The sequence below is a fragment of the Sebastes fasciatus genome, chromosome 1 (assembly GCF_043250625.1).
Source record: "Sebastes fasciatus isolate fSebFas1 chromosome 1, fSebFas1.pri, whole genome shotgun sequence".
Lineage (NCBI taxonomy): Eukaryota > Metazoa > Chordata > Actinopteri > Perciformes > Sebastidae > Sebastes > Sebastes fasciatus.
The window spans coordinates 41,354,719-41,374,709 of NC_133795.1; the positions used below are offsets into that span (position 1 = coordinate 41,354,719).

Genomic DNA, 19,991 nt, shown 5'->3' on the forward strand with positions numbered 1-19,991 from the left:
GGGAGCTCTTATCTTGGGGCTGTTATGTTCTTGTTTTGCCATTTAAAAAAATCTGCAGCATGTGTGATGTGTATATTTTTTTTTGTTTTTTGTTTTTTTAGGAGTAGGTTACAACCCTGGAAAAAGCAGAACCAATGTTAGTCTGAGGGTTAGGCTGTTGCTTGACTGCACATGGAACTTTTCTAGTTGGCACTCATTCTCTGCAGAGTAACAATATACATCAGCTATTTGTTTTCATGTCAGTAGCCACACACTGTTTGGCACACTCCGATCGACTGCATGACCTAACAGGGATTTAAGTCACCAAAGTATCTCCACACCACTGACGTCTTGTTACTTCGTTTATCCACAACAGCTCTTTATGTTTAAGGTTGTCTCTTCCGTCTGTCCCACTTTTGCTAAGAAAACATTGCCACATGATGTGTTTCACCAACTCATCCAAACCTGCTTTGCCAATTTTGGAAAGTGGGGCATTTCTTAAAGGATTGGTTAGTTCTTTATTATGGTAATCAACCACAAGAATCAAGAGCATTTCTAATGAAGGTTTACAGCTGTTGTTGCACTCCATGTCTACATTTGCCTGGAGCAATTTACATACTGAACTGTGCGTGTGTTTGTGTGCGTGCGTGCGTGCACGTGTGTGTGCGAACAGGGCCAGGAGTGTCTGATTGAAGATAATGGTCAGGTCTTGATGCTGGTTGCTGCAAGCCAGCCATCTCTCTAATGAACTGCATGCACTTGCCTGCAGGGACACTGTGGAGCTGTCCGTGGAGCTGTCCGCGGTCCTGTAAAGGAAACACTTCACAATGCAGACTCGATCTGCGGGGCGGTAATTGTCCCGAGGGAATGCTTCCCCTTTTCAGTTTGTCAGTCGGGAGTCAAGGAGAAGGCAGAGTATGGTCCGCTCATTCAGCTGAGCAGAGACGACTGCAAACCGCTCGTTATGCTCACTTGTTAGTGTCATCAAATTGGCCACCTTCTCATTTGCTACATATTGTCAATTGTGTGTGAAAACGGCAATTGAAGTGCATTGCAGTGACATAGCTACACCACCCAGCAGCCAACAGAGGGAAGGTAATTCTACGGCTCTGGCAATAATAACACAGTGACTAGAACAGACCCCTATGGTCTGTGTGCTACAAATTAGGTTAATAATTAATTCAGATGGACTCTAAAGGAGGATATTGGCAAATATTGCTTTCCTAGCAAAGCAAAAATGTTAAAGGTTCCATCTTGTAAAAAGGGGGATTTTCATGTCTTTCATATTATAAAGCAGTTTTTAGTGCTATATAAATACTGTTAAACTATCAAAATGCTCAATATACGGAGAAATACACACAGCCCGTATTTAGAAATTGTGCGTTTGAAACAAGCCGTTAGGATTTCTGTCCATTTGTGATGTCACAAATATACAATATTTAGACCATTACACTGTTTTAAACGTAAACGTTCTAAATGTGTCCCAGTTTATTTCCTGTTGCAGTGTATGTAAATAACATCAGCTGACAGGAAGTAAACATGGACCCAAACTGTTGCCTAGCAACGCAATTCCGTTGCAATTCCGTTGGAATGCACTAAAACGGAGCGTTTTAGACTGAGGGTAAATACAGGTATATTCAGACAGACAGTATGAGGAAAATAAAGATTTATTTGAACATTACAGTATGTAAACATGTTGTTGTAGAAACACAAAACACAAGTATGAACCTGAAAATGAGCATGATATGTCCCCTTTAAATTCCACTCCACAAGCTTGTAATGCAGGTTTTAGCTCCTCCAGAGCCACTGAAGACATTATACAATATTGTCTTCACTGGGTTGGGCTCTTCATCACTAGTAAACTGACATTTATGCGTAAAATCAGCGCAGTGCCCCTTTAATATGCAATAAATGCAAGGACACTGTAAATACAAACAAGTTCATCATGCCATTGTGCCATCCTTCGTTTTCTGAATGACTATCCTCAAACAGAGCATCAGACCGCAGCGTCATTGGGTAGCACAGTCACGTCAGAGGGTCCGTCTTCAATACCAACACGAACCCGCTAGAGCCCCACACTGCCCGCGCAGTGTAACAAGCGCACACTTAAGTAAAGCGTATATCATCACGGGGACATCTTTTTCCACAGAAGGTCATCTGTTCCGTCGCCCTACAGCGGTGCACTAATGTAGCAGTAAATAGCCTTAGCACGAGACAGGCGCCAAAGTCGGGGGCTGCCATTCGAGGAGTTAATGAGGTCTAAAGCAGTGGTAGCCGGGCCCTGCGAACACACTCCTGGACACAACACATCCAAGTGGACAGCAGCCGCTCAAGTGGCTAATTGGGAGCGTGGTAATCAGGGAACACAACAAACATCGCACCTACTGTGTATCATCGACCTTGACTCCGATGCCAACACACACAAACACATACATGCTCAGAGGGGGAGAGAAAAACAAAGAGAGAGAGAGAGAGGGGGGAGAGGAAAAGCAGACACGCTGCATGGAGCCGTGAGGCATCACATTAGCACACACTGGCCTCCATTTTATCTCCTGTGGTCTTTGTCAGTGTTGCCTTTTTACCAGTTGGGAGCCGGCGGAGACCGGGGGAAATGTGTGTGATGGGTTGGATTTAGAAATACCCAGAGACTACAACCTTTTGTCTAGAAAGATTGGAAACTGGATATGCTGCATCATACCCATAGACTGTATGAAATATGGATGTAGTCTCCGTGATGTCACAGATAGGTTTCTGAATAACTAACGTTGGCTAGTTAGTTGGTAACGTTACTGATGGTTCATTCCAGAGCTCGACATATTTGTTCGACCTTAAGGATACACACGATGTGCTGTTCCTGAGTTATTGACTGTACATTTGAACTGTCATGATACCACACTAACACGTTTCTTCCTCCTCGTGCCCCTCCCCTCAGATAACCTGTGCAACGGGAAGTTCCACAAACACCTGCAGGACCTGTACGCCCCCCTGGTGGTGCGATACGTGGACCTGATGGAGTCCTCCATCGCTCAGTCCATTCACAGAGGCTTTGAAAGGGAATCCTGGGAACCTGTCAAGTAAGGATCCCTCAGTTTACTTTACCTATCTTCTTCACCTGCATTGGGGGATGTGTCATGAAGGATTACGCCCCTTTTTTCACTCACGGATTTATAGCTTTGGTTTAGACTCCTTGAAACTGTCACCACTTGAATGTGCTGCATGGGCAAAGCTATTGGGAGTTAGTAGAGGTGAGAAGGTAGGCCGCAGTCAAATGACGGAGGAAATATCCTCAAGAAATCACAGCCTTTATCCTCAGATCATTGTCGTGTTTAACATATTGAACAAATGAGGTCAACTGTAAATTAAACAAATATTCCAATTAAGACTTTAATTAAATTAATCTACTTATAATCTACTTATAATATTTGTCCACACTCAATCTTCCATTGTTCATAATTATGCAGTGGGAGAAACTCGCTAATGATGACATTTCAGTGGTAGTGAGGTTTAAATCCTGAGGAAGAACAAGCTACTGACATTTTCTTCATGAACGTGTGGATGGATGTATGTTTTTGATGCAGAGGTCTGACGTGTGGTGAAGCCCATAGCGGTGTAGTCGGGTAAATTACCGAACATCAGTTCCGACAGCATGTGCGTGGTGATCTTCCGTGTATCTGCCGCTGAGCACTGGATGTACATGTCCTGGCACTGAATGAGAATCCTCTGGATGATGTAACTTGCTGTTTGTTTTAAAGGTCCCATATAATGCTCATTTTTACTTGTATTTTGTGTTTCTACTAGAACATGTTTATATGCTGTAATATAAAAAAAACAATTTATTTTCCTCATACTGTCGGTCTAAATATACCTGTATTTACCCTCTGTCTGAAACGCTATTTTCGACGGAATTGCGACAGAATTGCAACGGAATTGCGTTGCTCGGCAACATCTTGGGTCCATGTGTACTTCCTGTCAGCTGAAAACATTCACATACACTGCAACCAGGAATAAACTGGGACCCATTTAGAATGTTTACATTTAAAACTGTGTAAAGGGTCTAAATATTGTATATTTGTGACATCACAAATGGACAGAAATCCTGACAGCTTGTTTCAAATGCAAAGTTTCTGAATACGGGTTCTCAATGGGAATATCCTGGCAAAATAAAGGTTACATAATTTTTTTTTAAAACTGCATAAAGATAACCTCTGATTGTGTTATATTGCCCCAAATCCCCATATTTCCTCTCAGCTCCATGTTGAGATTTAGAAACTCAACACAGTTGACATTTTAGCATAATCAGTGGGTGTACCTCAAGAACAAAACACACGTCGTCAAATAGAAACTTGCATTTCCATAAACATAAACTGTGTTTATGTTCTCAATAGATAGAATGAGGCTTGCCTTGTTCCCACGCTGTGTTAATCAACACCACAACCAAAGGTCTAGTGCTACTCTTTTGTTCCAGTAAACACATACTACATGTCCATATACAGAATGAGCAAATAATATGCAACTGGGACTGTCTCATGGTTGGGTTTCAAAATCGCCGTGAGCTGGAATAAAGAGTGCTATAACAGGTGTATTAGTAGAACAAAGTCAAAACGTGGATCTTACACTAAAGTGTGCCTTAGCATGTCTTCAGTTTGTTGCTTTTTTACAACTCATTTGCATCAGCTTTGACATAGAATCTCTGTTTCCTGTCCTCTGTTATTCTCCAAAAGGAGTATAACAAGCACTCTGCCCAGTGTCAACCTCCATATGCCCAAAGTACCAAATCTAACAGTGCCAAGTGTTAACCTCCCACAAATGCCCAGCTTTTCTCCACCCAGCTGGATGACAGCTAATTAGGATTCAGAGTGTGTATCAGCCGTGCACAACCTGAGACATGAACACATGTCATTGACATGTACGTGGCATCTGTCATATGACCCCCGAGCAACAGGATTAGAACTATTACATGTCCAAAATATTTTTTTCTTTTATTAGGAAAATACTATAAAATACTTGTAATACTATACAGTTAATTCTAGTAGTACGATATATATATATATATATATATATATATATCGTATATATATCAAACTAATAAGAAATTGCTTAAACTATATATATATATATAGTTTAAGCAATTTCTTATTAGTTTGATTTGAACAATGTTTAATAGCCTTTGATTTCAACGAGAGGTTTCTATTAATATGTTTGAGATCTTGTCATTGCTATCATTAAAAAGCACTCTGCATATCTCTGCAAACACTCGACACATCCTCTATAGCACTTTGAAAACTTTAGCGAAACGCACCAACAACAGGGATCAGAGGTGTAGAAGCTCCTTCATACGCTGCAGCGTCCCGCAGAGTGTGACGCTGTCACCGCCGCAGCACATCCATCCCTATTCCCTCATCAGGAAATACACTTTAAAAAAATACCAGCCCTGATGCTTTCATTGTAAAATGCAAAAAGTGTCGAGAGCTGCGTTTCAGCCTTCACTTTATATTTAGTAGCTAATTCGCTTCCTGAAGAAAAGATGTCTACAGAGATGGCAGACTCATTTGCGCATTCCAAAGATCAGGAGTTGTAAGAAAAGCCCAAACTTGCTATCCAAAAGGACCCCATGGAGGCATGTTGAGGAGTACGTAGGCTACAACTCTCCTGATTTGGAAAGCGCAAATGAGTTGGTAGTGTGAAGCGCTTTGAGTGGTCGGACATAGTAGGACATTCTGGTATTTTTGGCATACTGCATTTGACCTTCTATGTCTTGGGACATACTAAATCTTTTTCTGGCACACTAAATAGTAAGGTAGTATGGGTATTAGAAAGCAGTGATTCTGTCCTTCCTCCAGCACCTCTTTGCCCCGGGTAGGGTCGAGTCTACTATCAGGTCTATCTTGCAGCAGTCTCTAACATTCATGGGAAATGTGAAGATTTGTCCCCAGAAGCGCATCCTCGCACAATTTTTTCAAGTGGAGTAAGGTGAAGTCGTCCATTCCACGGAGGCTTTTGCTGCGTTCCTGGGACCTCCAGGTGGTTCTCTTTGTCTGCCCTCTTTTGAGCCACTGTCCAGTCTCGACCTTCGGCTTCTCGGTTGGAAGACATCTTTTCTCTTGGCTGTTACATCAGCCAAGCAGGTGAGCGAGTTGAGCGCTCTCTATCTGTAGATGTGGCATGTCTCAGGTTTGGGGATGGGGACAGGATGGTCCACCTTCTTCCAAACCTGGCTTTTCAGCCTAAGGTCCTGGCTAGGAATATGGTCTCCAGGCCTCTGGTGCTGGGTGCTTTCTATCCTCCACCACACCTCTCTACGGAGGTCGAGAGGCTTCACAACTTATGCCCTGTGAGGGCCCTCAGGGTTCATGTGGACCGCCACGGGTCCTTCCACACTTTTTGTCATATGGAGGAATCACATTGGGCAAAGCAATGTCTGGCACATTGGACAGTGGAAATGATCACCCTTGCTTATGTTCATGTGAGAGCGGATCCCCCTTTGGGGGTTTTGGCACCCTCTACGGGGATGGCCACTTCACAGGCTGTGTTTCGGGGCGCACCCTTAGAGGATGTGTGCGACGTGGCTGGCTGGGCATCCTCGTCCGTTGACCTGTAGGTGGTGCCATTTACTCTCCTTGTGACTGATTTCGTTTACTGTTGTCACATGGTTACAGGTTCACTTTCATTCATAAAACCGTATTTCTACATAAACATTTGTTTAAGTGGTATCCAATGGAAAATATATTTTGTGTTACAAGTGGTATCTCTTTAAAATATTAGAACCGATAATTCCTTATTCTCAGATCACTACCATCTCTGTAGGTTCAATGAAAATGCATTAGATAATCTAACAGAAACTCTTTGTAATCAACATTATTTATGCATTAACTCAAAGAAGCCATTCAAGCTTTTGATTCAGAACCAACATCATTGTTTCCTCCTTCTGTGGCCCTGCAGTAACGGCTCAGGGACGTCAGAGGATCTCTTCTGGAAGCTGGATGCTCTGCAGACCTTCATCAGAGATCTCCACTGGCCAGAGGAGGAGTTCGGCAAACACCTGGAGACCCGACTGAAGCTGATGTCCAGCGACATGATTGAATCGTGTGTAAAACGGTAAGATACTGGTTAAATACGTACGGGTCTGATTGCAAGCAAATCATTTGGATCTATTCGAGTAGTAACATGTGATTTGTTGTTAACTGGGTTTCAAAACATCAACAGAGAGCTGGGAAAAAACACTGTGATCCAAGGTGGGAGTGCACCTTTAACATGAGGAGATGCTGAGGGGAAACAGGATAGGACTATAGCACATTTAGTGGTCAGAGAAAATCAAGTTAATAGCTAGTTAAAATAAGTGGTGTACTTCCGATGGGGAACACTCATATGTGTTGTTCTGGAGGGTGATGACAAATCACCAACTTTGACGCTACATACTGTAGTTACTTTCCAACATTGGCCATAGCTACCACTGATGACAAGATAGTCATTTTTTTCAAAAATGTGACGATTTTAGCAGTCTGGGTGGGGTTGACATTTTGCAATGAAAAATCAAATGCGCTGTGGGTATTTAATAGATTAAATATACTTAAATCTGATTACTTTAAAGGACCAGTGTGTAGGATTAAGGCAGATCTATTGGTTAGAAATGGAATTTAATATTAATAACTATGTTTTCATTAGTGTATAATCACCTAAAACTAAGAATCATATTTTTGTTAGCTTAGAATGAGCCCTTTATATCTACACAGGGAGCAGATCCTCTTCACGGAGTCCCCCCGTGTTTCTACAGTAGCCCAGAACGGACAAACCACTGACTCCAGAGAGGCCCTTTCGCATTTTTACGTTATTTGAAGGTCACGATAGGTTCCCTGACACGCTTGGAATGGGAGCAGTGAGCGGAAGGGTATTTAGGCAGTGTGGCTGAAGGCTTTGAATCTGCATTTAGAGCTTCATGTGTGGAAATTTGGATTTAGAGAAAACATAAATGAACGTTGTATTTATTTAGGTGGGTGGGTGAGTTGGGGGACTAGCACTCATGACCTCTGTGTTTCTAAAATCCTGGTTACGGCCCTGTGCATTCCTTTTCCCTTTCTAAAGGACACGGGCAGCGTTTGAGGCCAAACTTCAGAAAAGCAGCCGGGCCACAGAGTTCCGCGTGCCACAGTCTATCTGCACTATGTTCAACGTCATGGTGGACGCCAAGGCCCAATCGGCCAAGCTGTGTGCCATGGACCTGGGGCAGGAGGTAGGAGATGCTAAATCTGTCCTGGAAACTCCCTGAGTCAGTCATTTTATCTTACTTAGAAGTTTAAACCGGCCACTGACTCCTTCCTGTTTGAGTCTCATCATTTTTAGTTTTGGAGCTGAATTAAAATCAATGATTTGTATTTCTATTGTGAATGGTCTTGGCAGATGAAGATGGGAAAGTCTTGTTTTATTTTATTTTTTTCTCTCTCTGTTACTTAAATCCATTCTTTCTTTGTCTCTTACTTATTTTGTATTAATTTTACATGTGCCATGTCACCTCTATCTTTCTCCTTTTCTGCTGTTTGCTCTCTGCCTTGTGAAAGTTTGTTAGAGACTGGGTAAGTGTGGCTTATGAATTCAATTGATATCTCACCCTCCAGTTCCCAAATGTCTAATTAGTCATCAGTTTTCCCTGTCTGTCTTCCTCCACTTGAATTGTTTGGATTTCATTAGCATATGTGTAGATAGTATTGAATATACATGGGGTAGAAGTGAGATATCTCGTATTTCGCAGAAACCTCGAGACTGATACCAATTGCTGACAATGAATTAATTAATTATTGCTAAGTCCTTCGCTTCTCTGTTGGTGCTACAAGGCTAAACAAAAGGATTAATCGCAGTGATGCTGCCTCTGAGTTTCCATGACAGCAGTAACTGCGCATAATGTAATAACTTGAATGTAATAAAAGCTCATAATGAAATAAAACCTTGAATGCATAACGTGATAATAGTTTTGTTCATTATGTAATAAGTTATTACATTATGAGAAAATTATTACATTATAAACTTAATCAAAGTAAAAAGTTGAATAATGTCATAAAGTCAGCACATAATGTAATAATTTTTAGAAAAAAGAGTACTCTCCTTGTCTTCCTTAAGCACAGGAACCCTCTAGTTCCACATGATACAAGTGGTATTAATTTAAATAGTTAATTTAAAGCAACTGGACTTTCTCTGTTTGGACATTTAAGAGGACATTTTCATCAATCAGTTCATTATTGATGAAGCCTCTTGGATGTGAGACTACTAGATATCCAGTGACCTGGACAAATTAGAACCTTTACAGAGATAATAGTGAATTTAATATACTGGTTAGGGTTATACTCGTACAAACTGCGCGAGTGCGTGAGTGTGTGGTGACGTATAGTTTAAAGATCCAAAGAGACACACTTAGGTGGATGTGTCCAACAAACGTCTTTCATCCAGGAGACCGCTGTTCATGTCCCGTGTGTTAAGTTTCACTTTCACGTTATAATTAGATGTTTGTTCTTGTGCTGTGTTCACAACATTCAGTTTCATTTTCACTTTACAAACGTGGTTGTTCTAGAACCAAACAGCACCAGGTACCGGGGGCAACACGTGACGTAGTTAGAAAACACCGCTATTTCATAATCAGCTATTTATAGAACATATGAATGTAACCTGACATCTCAAGCTTTCAGAATCCGTAAACCAACTGTGTTTAGTCCAAACTATGTCTTATTACTAAGTATTTTAACAATAAAGTTGTACAGAAATAAACATGATATTGGAGACTAGAAATTCTGAGTTTTCCAACGCACTTGAATACACCTTGACTCGGATTACACATGGGGAACGAGGAACGGTGAAACCAAACAGTCAAACATGTTTCGCATTTCCCGGTCACACAGACATAAATCTGTGTTCTTAGGAATACAAAAACCCTAGCGATTGTACTGTACGGTGGTGTTACAGACTCACAAAACTGACAACCTGTCACCAAGTGACTCATAGAACTAATGTTATTTACTGACATCTTATATTATCTCTTCCTTCCTCTCTTTCGCAGTAAGTAGCACATATACTGTACACACCTCCAACACCGTCGTCCTTTTCTTCCTAAAACACATTCCAGCAGATACTCACCAGCTTCACTGTTGGAGATATGACAACTTTCCAATGCAGTGCACCAGCTGCCCATGAGTGATCAGACTCCACTGTATAGCCCTGTTATCCTTTTGTGTCAAATTATTATTTTTTTAAGTAAGTAGCCATGTAATAGCGGTATAATGGACAGCTAGCGGGTCATTGTTGTGAAATAAATCCCTTCAGGGCAATGGGAGACCCCTTCGCTTCACGTTGGAGTGCGGCATCGCCCCGTCGGGGTTTATTTCACAACAACGACTGGCTCGCTGTACATTATCCCTCACATATGTGGGTTTAGAACAGTCATCTCATACAAAATGCATCCGCTCACCTTCTCACTTGGAAAAAGAAAACGTGATCACATGTAACCAGTTTTGGCCTTCTTCCACTGGATTGCTTTCTGTTTCCGGATTGATTTTAAGATTTTATTGCTTGTTTTTAAGGTTTTAAATGGGCTGGCACCACCTCATCTATCAGAACTATTGCACCTCCATACTCCAGTTAGAGCACTGAGGTCGACCAATCAGATGCTCCTGGATGCCCCCAGAACTAGACTCAAAAACAGAGGCGACCGAGCCTTTGCGGTGGCCGCCCCTAATCTTTGGAACAGCTTACATCTTCATATTAAAATAGCTCAGACCACAGAATAGTTTAAGTCTTTGCCGAAGACCTACAGTACCTCTTCTCGCTGGCGTTTGATTAAGTTTATCTTCTGTTGTGCTGCAACTCTTTTTACTGCTATTATGTGCACACTATGTTTATTGTTTTTACTCTGTTCTTATTATTGCTTGCTTTGTATTCATTTTGTAATGTATAAATGCCAAGCACTTTGGTCAACTGCGGTAGTTTTTAAATGTGCTGTATAAAGTGTGCCTTGACTTGACTTGATATTATAATCAGCAAGTTACACAGGAAGGTGAGCCAAATCTGAATGGCTTCTTTTTTGATCTAGGCAACCCACAAAAAAACAACTGGACTGTCTTATTTCACAGTTTGTGGGTTGGTAGGAACTCTAGATAGTCAATTGAGTTTTTCAAGATATGTCCCCTTTAATGTCACTTCATGGGGTTACTGTGTGGAAGAGAAGAGTAACATGTTTCTTTCTTTCCTTCCTTTGTAGAGACAATACCATTCCCAAATTGACGATCTAATTGAAGAAACGGTGAAGGAGATGATCACGCTGCTAGTAGCTAAGGTACAAAACAGTGCAGTATAAATGTACACCCTGGATGGATCACAGGTATAGATTTGTCATGTATATTGTATTGCTGTATATGTTGTAGTTATATTTCAAGCACAGTACTGGAGGAGGCAAACAAGCATTTCACTACACGATGTAGAAATATGTTGAGTATGTGGGGGCCCTGGACCAGTGCATCATTTGAAGTGATTGTTAATACTTCTTGTTGGAAAGTCAATCAAATGACCACAAGAAGATTAAAAAAACAACCGCAAAGAGACGCAAAGCGACCACAAAGATAGTCAAAACAATGACAAAGTGACACAAAACAACTACAGAGAGACTAAGGAGACTCAAAACGACCTCAAAGAGATTCAAAATGAGACACCAATTTGACAAAATGAAGTAAAATTTTTTTTTTAGAGAAAGATGCTGGAGTATTTTCTCAGTGAATAAAGGAGCCTGTAATTTTAAATCTGATCTAAGAGCATGAAAATCGTCAAAACTGGAGATACTGTACATGGTTTTAGGGTGACATGGACAGTATTGCTGTATTTTAAACTGCACTACAGTAGCATGAAGACTCAATTGCACCCGTACTGAAATCAACTACAGCCTACAGGTTAATGTAATAATACATTTAAAGCTGCAGTGGGTAGAAATGGAGCAAATGTGAAAAAAAAGTTAGTTTTTATTAAAAACGGTCACTATATCCTGACAGTAGTGCATGAGACAGGTAATCTGAAAAAAATATTTCACAGACCGGAGGAAAACAAGCAGTAAGAGCCGAGCTGGAATCTGCCGTCTAGTAGCGGCTGTCAATCACTCGCTAACTCCGACCAAACTAGGCAGCGCTGATCAAATATGAATCAATATTATGTTACGTTAATACCTATTTCTCTCCTCAAATGTTGCCATGTTGAGATCTTTTGAGGAAATGCCAAGCACCGCCCACCAGCCGGAGCACAGCCAATAGGAACGCTCTCTCTCTGAAATGACTTGTGATTGGCCAAAGTCTTCCATCATGGGCTAGATATTTTAAAGCCTGAAAACAGAGCCATGAGGAGGTGTAAGAGTCTCAGTCAACACTTGAATTACAATATGCTGAAAGGTTATTATGGATTTTTTGCCCAATGATCCCCAAAACATTCTGCCTACTGAAGCTTTTCACACTGGTCACAAATGAAAAGTACATTTTACCGCAGACACCTGCTGACTTTTACTAGGCTTTTGATTGTAAGAGACTATTTGTACTTTGTGTTAGTGCTGCATTTCCGTAGTAAGTAAAGTAATTCCACTGCTGTTTTTTCTTCTCCTTCTTCTTCTCCTGTTTCTCAGTTTGTGGTCATCCTAGAGAGTGTGTTAGCCAAGCTCTCCAGATATGATGAGGGAACACTCTTTTCTTCCTTCCTCTCTTTCACAGTAAGTAGCACATACACTGTAACTGTACACACAACTCCAACACCGTCGTCCTTTTCTTCCTAAAACACATTCCAGCAGATACTCACCAGCTTCACTGTTGGAGATATGACAACTTTCCAGAGCAGTGCACCAGCTGCCCATGAGTGATCAGACTCCACTGTGTAGCCCTGTTATCTTAAGTCGCTGATCTGGAAGTGAAAACATCATGAATCACCATCTTAACAAAAATGCTTTTAAATTGCATTTAATGATTAAACCTGCTGGATTTTAAATTGTTGTTGTTTTTTTCCACTTTACTCTTTAATGCAAATTTTAATACAATTTGACCTTTTTTCAATTCTTCCTGAGCACCAAATAGCTTAACACCTCAGCTGGCTTCCCACAGTATTACAAAAGCCAGTTTATTGAATTTGCGAGTGCACTTTTGCACTCACAAATTCACCACATGAGTCACTGTTCTTCAGCAGGCACCAAACTACAGGCTGTACATTCTCACCACAGCAGCCTTTGTTCTGAAAAATGGTGCCACAGCTGGAGTCCTGTAACTGTATTTTCACCCACTTCTCTCTCGTTTATGTCAAGGTGAAAGCTGCCTCAAAGTATGTGGATGTACCTGTAAGTGAGACTTATTTTATCTATTTTATGTGTGCATACTTATTAAAGCTTAAATTTCCTTTCTCATCTCATGAATCAACCCTGTCTCCTATAAAATACATGACAAATGTGCCTTGTCAAATATGTTTTTTGAAGAAATGCCATCCTCCTGCATCCCAAGTATGTGTGACTACTAAAACACAATGTTTAAGAAAGATGGTGACTTTTGTTAAAAACATTTAAAAAGTCACTATGCTTTGAGTTGTCTAAACAGAACCATAAGAAAAGCAATCATGCTTTAGTTGCCAGGAGTGGATATTATAGGAAAACAAATGAAACAAAGTAAACTAAAATCGCGAGTGGATGTTTTGGCACAACCTTCTAAGGTTCTAAATGTGAGATTGGGGGCATTTCTATTGCCTCCACACGGCTCTCAACATGGCGAGGGCCGAGCCGGCGTCATGTTGCTAAAGCCATGTCCACACTGGGAACGTCAGGAGTGCATGGCGGCTGCGTTACCTGTTGCTTTTTATTCCGGCGTTCCGTGTTAACAGGTAAGGGCAGCCACACTGCCCGCGTGAGACTCACGCGCGGCTCAGCTGTGTGTCAGCTGCGTCTCTTCTAGAGATTTGAGGTCTCACCTATTTTTGAAGCGAGCTGCGCGGTTCACAGCAACAACAGACAGTGAAGGTGATCTATTGACCGTATATTAACAACATACCAGCAACATTACTACAGTTTGGATGTTTATCTGTAGAAAATGTTACGGAGATGAAAAAAAGTAACTTATTTTTAAATCAACACTTACTGCTTTCATTTAAAAATAAAAGCCCTCAAGCATATTTTTTCTGTGGACGAAATGCCTTCATTTGTTAACACGAGGCTTTTATTCTGAAATATGTGCCAGACAATGTTGTAGAACATGCAGTGACTTGGAGAGCTCCATCAATGAATATAGTACGGTGTTTAAATTGTGGATTATTACTATTATTTACAAATTACCACACGTTTCTTAACCTCTCTGTCTAAAATAAATATGAATGATATTTATAAATAAATGAAATGGCCATTATGAAAGGCAAACTCCATGTAGTAAGAAAGAGCTGACAGCAGGAGAAACGCAGCAGACACACAGCTGAAACGCAGCTGGTGTGAACACCTGACACGTGAATCACGCAGCCGCCACGCGCTCCTGACGTTCCCAGTGTGGACGAAGCGTAACAGCGCTAACAGTGAAAACAATAGCAACAATGTTGACAGAGCTAACAGTGTTAACCTGAGGGCGAACCAGAGGGGGATTGCTTATAGGCAGAAATACGTGTCACCAGAAACAGAATTTGAATCATTTATATTTGATGTTGAATTGCTGAAATCAAATAATTGCATTACAGAACTGAATGGGAATCACATCATTTGAATTTGTATCGTTTAACTTGAATAATGCATTGAAAAACTGAATCTGAATAGAATAATTTGAAATTGTATTTATTTGCTCAAACTGTATTTGATCCTCACTGATAATTAAACTATATCCTTCCACATTCAGTTCCCATATTTCAAATTCAGTTCTTGTAATTCAATTTCAGTTTACTGAGACACACATCCGGTTGTTGAGGAAGAGCAATCGAGTGCAGATTCACAGAACTCCCGGCCCGTGTAGCCTACATTTGATAGTTTGTTTATTGGATTAAATCCTTAATCCAAAGTAGTAGAAAGGAACGTCTGTCTTTGCAAAATATGAAAGCTACAGTAGCTTGGAAAATACAGATATGAGGCACAGAATTTCATGAATTTATTGATTATCAAACCACAAATGAGACAAAAATTAGTATGATAGAGCAACCCGCGGTCCCTTTGTCTAACATTACCTCACTCCCCGCCGCTGCGGGCTGCAGCTCTGGAGATGAACCTTCAGCAACTCAAATTCAGCTCGTTCAAACCCCAGCATTGGGGATCACAGCAGGCTGGTGACCAACGGCAGTGCTGGGTCCAGCCTGTGGCAGCAACACAGAGTTTGCTGACCCGGCGGGGAGTCAGGGTTGTCCGGGATCAAAACCCCCGGCACTGGGTTTTTGCGCTGGCTGAATTTCAGTTACTACAGCCACTAATGTTAACCGAAAGTCTGTCTCCGGAGCTGGCAGTCCGCTCTTCTCACGGTGGAGTGGTCTCCAGCGGGGGGGAGTGAGGTAGACAATCAATATAAAATATAAGCAATGGTAAAATGGTAAATGGACTTGCACTTACTGTATATAGCGCATTTCTAGTTTTCCGACCACTCATAGTGCTTTACACTACATGTCAGCATTCACACACACATTCATACACTGATGGCAGAGGCTGCCATGCAAGGAGCCAACTTTGCCCATCAGGATCTAATCACTCATTCACACACCGATGGCACAGCCTTCGGGAGCAATTTGGGGTTAAGTGTCTTGCTCAAGGATACTTTGACATGTGACCGGAGGAGACTAGAAAACCAAACTTATCAACAAAAAAAAATTAACACTTGAACGTGCATCAAGGTGATAAGAAATACCTAACATGACAGAAACCATCTTCGGGAAAAAAAAATATTTGACGTGTGACTTTTTAATTCGGTTTATGACCTATACTGCAGCCAGCCACCGGGGGGCGATCAAGATGTTTTGGCTTCACATTGGGGAGCTGTCAAGTCATCCATCTTTATACACTTTCTATGCTTGCGATTGGTCAAATGCTGCAAACATCACCGCTTTTATGTAAACACGCTCATCGCCAGATAGAGAAACCCTGAGTTGACTTACTTTACCGAGTTGATAACCAACGTCGTGGGATCGCTTAGCGGGATCACGGTTGTTAGGGTTAGTGAAGCCAGATAACGTGAAGATACCCTAGGTATGTTGAACTTTGCACTACAGGCCTCAGGTGTAGATGGAGTCTGAATGTCTGCAGGTGTGCTCACAGAGAATAGTTTGTTTTGGCACAACACAAAACAGCAGTTTAAAGATCCCTTCGATTTCCTCATGTTGATACAGGGTTAGGGTTAGGGTTAGGGTTAGCCCTAACCCTAACCCTAACCCTAACTGTAACCCAAAGACAAAAAAAACAATATGATTAATTTATTATTATTATTATTATTATTATCAATAATAATAATAATAATAATAATAATATTTTTTTGTCTTTGTATTATTATTATTAATTTTTAATTTTATTCTATTGTTTTTTAAACATTTTATTTCAATTTTGAATGCTGAGTTGTTTTCTCTAGTGTACTTATTGTGTTCGTCTCTAAGCTCCACTACTTAAAAATTGGTTTATAACCTTTTGTAATTAAGAACTATAAATTGCATATACGAAAACAACCTTGAAAAAAAAGGGGGAAAATAAAGTACATATATATATATATGGATATATAAAAAAAGATTAATTTAAAACTAGATATAAATTAATCAGTGGTGAAACCTCTTAATCATTTACGTAAAAGTAAACTGACAACCATAAACAACATTTATAACTTGCCAATGGCCTGTTGTGCCTTTCACTTTAATCCTCAGATGAAAAGTTTCAGTTGGTTTAAAGGGTTCGATTGAAGGCATTTTGTTCCCTAGTAGAGCGTGTGTTTGTTTCTTGCGCTTGTACAAATATTTGACCATGCTTTCACACGTACAATCATAATCCAGATGGCATCGGTTGTCATATTTCCACATCAAATGTCCCCATGTTTCCTCCCCCCAAATGTCCATTCATATGCATGTGGCCAGACACAGAGACTCGTGCCTCGCTCTCTCTCTGCTTTACACATTGTGAGTCCATGTTTTACAACACATGCCCGTTCTGCTGTCAGGGTGGCGGTGGTGTTTGTGCGTATGTAGACGCGTGTGTACACATCAGATCTGTATTAGCTGCCAACACTTAGGCCGCAGCAACATGCCAAATTTCAAATTAATGCCTTGTCAGTGAATGTGACGAGGCACTGTGTACACTGGCAGGGGTCGCAGTTTCCAGCCCAGAACGCTAATTGTGTCCTTAATGTACAAAATTAGAGTTTCGCTGGTAAAAAAGACACTCATTTACACATTTTAAGTGTCATTGCAGATGTGTTAACTAAGTTTATTGCGGTCAGTGATGAGTTCTTTGCGTGACATTTTTCAAATCCGTATGAGTTGGAGAAAAGAGAGAGGAGCTGAGACCAAAAGGTTGATCGAGTCTTGAAAATGGTAAGACATGTTGATGTAAGAAAAAGAAATAAGGTGACGGTTATAAACACATTGTCCTCGGTGAATATTTAGATGTCAGAATGGCAGGCCTCCTAACAATCTGCTCTCCCCATCAAACCCAAACTGAAGTGTGCCCCCTCCAGTGCCCCCTGTTCATGTTGCACATGCCCGGTCTGTGAGTGATGGTTCCTAGCCAAGCTCAACTCTCTGACAAGAGCTGACTAAAGCATCACGTCTGTAGTCCTGAGTCTGCATCACTGTAACTGAAACACTTCTTTGGAAGTTATTCTGTTATTCTCCAAATAATAGCTGAACATTTTAGGAAATTATCTCAATTTGAATGTTAGTAAAAATGATTTCCACTTAATTTATGTAACATACAGTTGTCACAGTACATGAGACAGGTAATCTGAAAAAAATCATGTTCCTCTGTGTCCTCCGGTGCTCCTAACGGCATCTGCAAGATTTCACAGACCGCAGGAAAACAAGCAGTCAGAGCTGATCTGAGGTCTGCTGTCCATCTGCTGTCTATGACAGCCACGAGTCAACCACTCGCGAACTCCGATCAAATGGTCAAACTAGGCAGCGCTGATCAAATATGAATCAATATTATGTTACGTTAATGTCTATTTCTCTCATTAAATGTTTTCAGAAACATCTTGTAGTGCACGGTTTAGCTGTAAAATGAGAACGTTTGTGACCCGGCAGCCATTGTGAAATCTGGTTAAGGAACGCCAAGTTACGGTCACATGACCAGAGCACAGCCAATAGGAATGCTTTTTTTAAAGCCTGAAAACAGAGCCATGAGGAGGTGCAGAAGTCTAGTTTTCTCTCAGAACACTTGAATTACAATATACTGAAAGGTTATTATGGAAATTTTGCCCAATGATGCTAAAACATTGTTGCCTACTGAAGCTTTAACCCCAAATTGCTCCCGAAGGCTGAGCCAATGAGTATTTAGATTAGTCCCAGATGGGCAGGTTGGCTCCTTGCATGGCAGCCTCTGCCATCAGTGTATGAATGTGTGTGTGAACGGGTGAATGCTGACATGTAGTGTAAAGCACTTTGCGTGGTCGGAAGACTAGAAAGTCACCATATAAATGGACTTAGTGAATGGACTTACATCCATAATTGCATTTACCATTACTTATTGTGCTTTTTAAACTGACGGTGTCGCTTTTTGTGTCCGTTGGTTCCTTCACCTAACGCTTATGGCCAGATATCTTTAATATGTTCAGTGAATATTCCAGATCCCCATAAAATGAATCCTAATGTTTCGGATGACCTCCTGACCTTCCTGCACACAAGATTGCTCATAATCTAATGAGCAGATTGAGATCAAATCTGTTGAGCATGTTCATGCTCCCCAGTTTATTAACCATTTTTATTTATTGACTCTTCATGCTTTCATCTAATGACATCCTCTGGACCAATTTCAAATTTTCTAGAAAATCATCAGCATCTTGTTCATTTTGTCCAACACTTCAGGTTGATTGGTTGTAATGGTAATTGTAGCCTCTAGGGGCCACTAGCACAGCTTTAGACCTTTAGTCTTGTTCTGTCTGTTGAATTGAGTGTGCCAAAAAGACAATGAACTTCTTTCTTTTTAATCCCCCAATATCCTCAAGATAATCACTGAATCCAAAACACTGCACTCCACATTTTAACTTTAGCAGCATCTGTAATTCACACACATGTTGAGAGTCATTGCTATTTAAAAATGTGAGAAAAAAGTACAAACAAGCAACATTTTTACAAACATACTGAAGAGGAAGATTCTACTGAATTAGTTACTAATCAGAATAAAACATGACATTAACTACTTAATATATTCAGTTCAGTAGTTTTAAGGCTGGAAAATACTTTCTCTTGTCCTTGTTTAATTGAAGCTATATGGTGTTTACATTGAGTGAAATATTCAAATTGTCATGCCTACACCATTCCATCAAGTGAAATATGTGTACACTTCATCAGTTGTGCTGAGCAATGGCATCTCCTCCTTTTCCTCCTTCTTCTTTTCCTTGTCCTTAACAGAAGCCGGGGATGGACGTTGCCGACGGTTACGTGACGTTTGTACGTCATTCCCAGGACATGCTGCGGGAGAAGGTCAACGAAGAGGTGTACATAGAGAGATTATTTGATGTAAGTAAGCCACAGCACCCCCTCCCCCTCCATCAAAGGGAGGCTTAATAACAACAAGGTTTCATTTACGCCACCTGAGATCATCTGTAGGAGGAGATTAAAACAAATCCAAGTCACTCCTAGAGAGAGAGAGTGAACCAGAGTCAAATGATTATGGGGATTTATGATTCTGTTCATATTTTTCACTCTTATATAATACTTGATTTTCTAAAAATGCATGTAACACGATTGATGGTATTGGTAAAGTTACATCACAATAAATAGTAAAAAAAAAATACATTTATATTTTTTAGCAATGAATGGGCCCTCGCCCATTGTACATTTCGGGGGTACTACTGGGATGCTGGCTAATGCGGCCG

The 19,991-nt window shown here is 40.8% G+C and overlaps 1 protein-coding gene across 2 annotated transcripts in view; it reads left to right on the plus strand.

Moving 5' to 3' along the window:
• cadpsa (Ca2+-dependent activator protein for secretion a) overlaps positions 1–19,991 on the plus strand; it is a 199,583-nt gene that overhangs the window by 146,329 nt on the left and 33,263 nt on the right. For both annotated transcript variants that reach the window (XM_074648789.1, XM_074648797.1), the window contains 7 exons: positions 2,912–3,053; positions 6,919–7,074; positions 8,059–8,206; positions 11,216–11,290; positions 12,614–12,697; positions 13,280–13,312; positions 19,525–19,632. In XM_074648789.1, the coding sequence (XP_074504890.1) occupies positions 2,912–3,053; positions 6,919–7,074; positions 8,059–8,206; positions 11,216–11,290; positions 12,614–12,697; positions 13,280–13,312; positions 19,525–19,632 (746 nt within the window). The remainder of the gene's footprint in view (positions 1–2,911; positions 3,054–6,918; positions 7,075–8,058; positions 8,207–11,215; positions 11,291–12,613; positions 12,698–13,279; positions 13,313–19,524; positions 19,633–19,991) is intronic.